This window comes from Zingiber officinale, chromosome 8B, assembly GCF_018446385.1.
Source record: "Zingiber officinale cultivar Zhangliang chromosome 8B, Zo_v1.1, whole genome shotgun sequence".
Classification (NCBI taxonomy): Eukaryota; Viridiplantae; Streptophyta; class Magnoliopsida; order Zingiberales; family Zingiberaceae; genus Zingiber; species Zingiber officinale.
This window is the reverse complement of record NC_056001.1, coordinates 3,008,124-3,014,123: the sequence shown is the minus strand read 5'-3', so window position 1 is coordinate 3,014,123 and position 6,000 is coordinate 3,008,124. Positions and strand designations below refer to the sequence as shown.

Below are 6,000 nucleotides of genomic sequence, written 5' to 3'. Positions count from 1 at the left end.
ATGGCCCATATAATGGGGCAATTATATGGGGCATATTTATAGTCTATATAAATCACGTGGTAAAAAGACAATTTACTCAGTCAAGTGCTTCCGTCAACCCATTCCTAAGCCAGTGCAACACTCACGTTTCAACCACCGCAACCCACAGGAGCTATACTCTATATAAATCATACCCCATATAGCAACAGGTAATACGAGAGATTTTATTAAAAGCACGGTCTGCCGAAAATAAAGGAAAAAACTTTGGCAGAATTTGGCCAAAAAAAAAAAAAAAACGCAAAAGGCATGATTCATGATTACTTGAACATAGCTGATGACGAAATCTTCAATGATTTCCCCTTAATCGTCCGACATAAATACAAAAAAATGTTTCATTTGGTTGCCTTTTTGAAAAGGATCAATTGATTCTCGATAATTTTGAGTTGGTCACACTCGTATAAATCAAACGAAACTCGCCATCTAAAATCGACGAACAATTAGATCAAGCTTTGGAAGAAGGCAAAATCGCGGAAAAGGATCACTATTCCTTCGAAACAAAACTGGTAGCAATCCGACCTAACAATTCAAATGAAAGAAAACAGACGCGAAGCGAAGCCATCCCAAGATCGAAGAACGCCAGGGGAATCACCGATGCGCCGTCACCAGGGTTTCGATGAACCTGAGCCCATCGAATCTTGGAGCGAATTTGTCCTCAGCACCCTTTCTCGACCCCGATCCCGCAGCATCCTTCTTCCTCGACGATCCAGAGCCCTAATCCACCAAACTGTATAATCAATTGATCCATCGAAACAGATGGTTTCTTGCTTTTCTATTCGATTTGGAAGCGGCGTACCTCTCGAGAGGGACGGGTGGAGGAGTCGTCGCGTTGGTCGGAGACCACGGAGGCTAGAGTGGCGGAAGACGCGGCAGCGATGGACGCGGCGAAAACACCAGCTTTCTTCATTTCCAAGGCGACGAGAACGTGATCGCGGAAGCCTTCTCGGAGATGATGCGCCGTTGAATGTCGACCACCACCACCATCACCGGCCATTTTATAGCCTCAAAAATTGACCCGTGACCTAAAAAATTGTACCCAATTGAAATGCGTTTGGGTTCCGACGCTTCCGAGTGCATCTCCCGCAAGAAAGTGAATCGCAGCCGTCAAATTTGATTGTACGAATAACTAAAATATAATATTTTATATTAGTGAAAAATAAATTAACATTTTCAATTGAGCTAAAAAAAAAAAAATCTTTCGGCGGGTGCGGTCCATTTTGAAGTTGTGGACGCTGTTCGAGGAGGAGGACTTAGGGCCCCACTCAGTATCTAGAATTTTTTTTAAAAAATATGGCTTGAGTATTTCAATTTTTCAGAGGATTATATAAATATATATGGATGATAAACGGGATCGAGTTTTTGATATCTCATTTTCACATAATAAATAAGTGGGTCGGAAGGGAATGGGAACGAAGAAAAGAGATTTTTTAAAAAAAAATCAGTTTCTCTCACTAAATTTTGGAATCCGAGAGGATTTATCTGAGGAATATAACGTAATGACATTCACCTATTCAATGTACCCTTTCATTTGATGATTGGACAACAATACAAATCCACCTCAATTGTTTGTCTGACGATGTCACGTATCTATCTGTAATATGGCTATCAAACACGATTTGGCTTCTCGACGTAAATAAATAAATAAATAATCTACCGTCCGGGACCTCAGGCGTGACGCTTGCGGCATGCCCGTGGAGGGGAAATTGCACGTTTAAGTATGAGGTGTGCTAAATGGATCTGACTACTTGTGAACCAATTTAAGACGATATTATTTGAGTCGTGTCGTCATAACAAAGTTGGCTTTTGTAACACGGAATTGACTTCAAGATCGGACTAAGATTTCTCCACGCAGTTCGCGTTTGAATCATGCAGAACAAAGCACCCGACCGGACCGAGCAGGGTCAGCGTGCTGGACCCATTTTCACGCCCGGCTCATCAACGACAAAAAGAGGTGGAAGGAAAAAAAAAAAAATGAAGTCTTTCATGCTTACAAACATCAACACCCACCTCTTTAATTATATGTGATCTTGCACTAAGATTCTAGGAAGATCTACTGATTAACTAGTAGATTTGTTGACTATTTTTGCGGGAATCGTAAAGAGGAGGAGATCGAAGGGCACCTGAAGCAGAAAGAAGAATGGTATCGGGCTGGCCCGGCTTTATCATTCCGACACTCAAGTTAAATGACAGAAGGTGAAGAGCTAGTTAGGGAAAATGAATAATAGTATTTTAGGTCCCCAAAAAATTTAATACCTTCTTCCACACTAATGAACTTCTTTTATAATGTCTTCCCCAACTTTGTCTTCCCCAACTGTTTATCTTTCATGTTTATTAATGTCTTTCCTAATTTTTTATTTTTCATGTGTATTAATGGTGCATAATGTCTTCCCTGACTTTTTGTCTTCCCTGTATATTAATGGTTGATTGGCACATATGTCGATCAGAGGAGCCCCCTAGTGAATCAATCAATCTGATGATCGACATTCACTCATACCTTTTGCCAGTTGGCACGAGTGACGATCATCCGTTGACGGGGGCACACGGGGGCTCCTTTGACTAACCTAATAAAAATTTTAACTGCGCAAGGCCCTCGGAGGATGCTCCATCGATAAATTGACAAATGTGTTAATTGCTGCCGCTGGAACCACAACGAGAGGAAGATCGAGGGGAGAAATCACCGTCACCTGGAGCACCTCCTTCCACGCTAATGAGCTTCTTTTATAATGTCTTCTCTAACTCTTTGTCTTCCCTGTGTATTAATAGTCGGTCAGTGCGAACGTTGATCATCTCATTGATTGATTCACTAGGATGAACCCGGTAGATCCGCATAAGCGACAATCATCCGTTGACTGGAACATTGACTGAGACACATGAGGACTTCTTTGACTGATCACAAGTCTTCCCTTTATGTCCAGTCGAAGGAGGCGGAAGCCCGATTGATTAGTTGGCTAATGGGAGCAGTGGCAGAAATAAATAGTCAAGGAGTTGTGACTATTCAGCTCGAACAGGTGCAATCTAAGCCGGTGGCATATAAGGCTAGGGAGGAAGAGTGTCAAGCAACTGACAAGCAAAAGTTCTTGCAATCATAAGAATATTTTGATTTGCTTAGCGCTCAAATATGAAAATGGCTCGAACAAGGCTTTGTAGGAGCCATCAAGCAAGTTGTCAAAGTAGGCCTGATTCCGTGCGACACATCTATGGAGTTTCTCGACCTGCAAAAGGTATGGGCGAAGCTACATGACTCGAAGAAGTCTTAAAAAAATCTACATCCTCATTTTGCACAAATACCTAGGTTTTTCATGTGAATTCTTTGAAGAGCTCTCGAATGGTTAGCTTTCACTTGAGGAGGTTGAACCCCTGAAGGGACGTTTGGTTAGCTCTCCCTAGGGGGAGGTTGAACCCTCAAGAGGACCTATGGTTAGCTCCCGCTCATGAGGTTTAAGCCCTCGAGAGGACATTCAGTTACCTCCGCCTTAGGGAGGTTGAGCCCTTGAAGGGGCCTTTGGTTAGCTCTCGATTGGGAAGGCTGAACCCTCGAGAGGACCTTGGGTTAACTCTCGCTTGGGGAGGCTGAGCCCTTTTGGACCTTTGGTTAGCTGACTTTATTAGCTCATGCCTGGGGAGGCTAAGCCCTTTCATACCTTTGGTTAACTCCCACTCGAGGAGGCTGAGCCATTTCAGACCTTTGATTAGCTGACTCTATTAGCTCTTGCTTGCAAAGCTTGAATCCTTTTGAACCTTTGGTTAGCTGACTTTATTAGCTCCCGCTTAAGGATGTTGAGCACTTTCGAACCTTTAGTTAGCTTTCGCTCAGAGAGGCTAAGCCCTTTTGGATCTTTGATTAGTTGACTTTGTTAGCTCTCGCTTGAAGAGGTTGAGCCTTTGGACCTTTGGTTAGTAGAATTTCATTCACCCAAGATGGAGTGTCAATCAACCTTGAGTTTTTTCATTTCAAAAGTATATGTACATGACAGCCGAAGTTAGAGCAAAATTAAAATATAAGGATAGTTATTGGATCATGTAGGGTTGTAAGTGGTTGGCACTCCATGTTTGATCTGATTTCTTTTCATTCAGATCTTGAAGATAATAGCTATCGGAGTTTAGCTTGCATATGACTTGATAGAGACCTCCCCATTGTGACTTGAGCTTGTTCACTTCGACTATCAGTTTGACTTTTTGCCATATGAAATCACCTACTTGAAATGACTCTTTTATTGTATGCCTCATCTCTGTCAATAGGCCATAAGTTGAGCGACAACTCTCTCTCTCTGGCTTCGGTTATGAGGTCGAGGTCAAGAAGAAGACAATGAACGTTGTTTTCATCCTCATGGATATGCCACCAAACGAATTCTTCTCCCACCTCAACCAGAACCATGATCTCTCCTCCATAAACTAAGTGAAAAGGAGTTTGACCAGTGCTTTCTCTCAGGGTTGTCCGATATGCCCAAAGGATACTCGGGAGTTCTTCAACCCAATTATCTTTCACATGATCCAATTTGACTCTGAGGCTGTGAATGATCTCCCAGTTAATCACTTTTGCTTACCCATTACTTTGGAGGAATGTCAAATCCTTCGTACCATTCCTTGAACTCATGGTCTTAAAATTGTCGGTCAAATACCAACTTGTGCAGAATTTCGAACTGATCAATAATATTCTGTCATAAAACTATCATCACTGCTTCTTTAGTTATCCGGCCCAAGGCTTCGACCTTGACCCACTTGTAAGTATTAAACTCAAGTCAAATTTTTTATGTAAACATAGATGTAAGAATATTAAATTAAAAAAGAACAATATGGATTTAAAAATTATCTTAGTCAAAGTATTTCCACTAGAAGAATTTGATAAAATTCAAATGAAAATTTATAAATTAAAAGAGCAAGTAAAAAGATTGAAAAAGAATTATGTATGTTTAAAATTTTTAAATTTTACTAACATAAAGGACTAAATTGACATTTTAGATTTCAAAATAGTCAAATTAAAAAAGTGATATGAAAATATATTTTTTAAAAAAATTATCTTGTTAATTAGGGGCATCAAAAATAAACCCTCTGACGACTCAACCCGAGTCAACCCAAAAAAATCATATTCGGATTGGGCATTTTCAAGTTCGGGTTGGAGAGTTTTGGGGTTGGGTCAGGTTCGGATTGACATGGATTGACCCAGGTTGACCCAAATATAGGTTTAGTAGATTTTTTGAGGGGTTAAATCAAATTTTATTTTGAAAATTAAAATGATTTATATATATTAATATCAATGTTAGGATGATATGATGGAGTATTGAGATAAAAGCAAAGAATTATAGGGAAAATAAAAATATATATATATATATATATTTTGAATAGAGTTTTTAGGTTATCCGGGTCGAGTTCGGGTTGGTCGAATTCGGGTTCGAGTTTAGGAAATTCGGGTTGAATTCAGGTTTGGGTCGGGTTCAGATTGAATTAAAAAAAAATTCAATCTGACTTAACCTGACACGAACCATCCGAATTGACACTCTTATTATTAATCCAGTAAGAAAAAAATTATTTTGGATACCAAATTGTTAAATTAATTTCTTGTGTTGGCTAGAAATTTAATTTATTTTGATTTTTTCACCATTTTTGATAGACTTTCTATTCATATTTGTCTAAATCTTTTTATATGAAAAAAGAAAATATTATCTGCTAATAAAAAAATTTATTTTATGTTTTTTTATAAATATTTTTAAAATTAAAATTATTTCAAAAATTGATTTTTTGAAAGATTTAAATCTGCTACGATAATTTTTTTTCTATTGATAAAAATTATTTCATTTTTTTTACCTTTATATAAATTACTATAAATTTTTACCAAAGATACTGTATAATTAATTAATTATTTTTAAAATTTTATTTTTCTAAAATTTAATATTTCTATGGATAAACATCATATCTTATATGCTTAGAAAAATTATCATGATTTTTCAAAATCTAAAAATATTTTTA

General features: G+C 38.3%; 1 protein-coding gene across 1 annotated transcript; it reads right to left on the bottom strand.

The window, feature by feature from the left end:
• Positions 1-487: 487 nt before the first annotated feature.
• Positions 488-1,045, bottom strand: LOC122015824. The gene is made up of 2 exons (XM_042572880.1): positions 833-1,045; positions 488-750 (listed from the first exon to the last, which is right to left on the bottom strand). The coding sequence occupies exons 1-2, from the start codon at positions 1,028-1,030 to the stop codon at positions 625-627; spliced, it is 324 nt and encodes a 107-aa protein (XP_042428814.1). The 5' UTR covers positions 1,031-1,045; the 3' UTR covers positions 488-624.
• Positions 1,046-6,000: the final 4,955 nt, after the last annotated feature.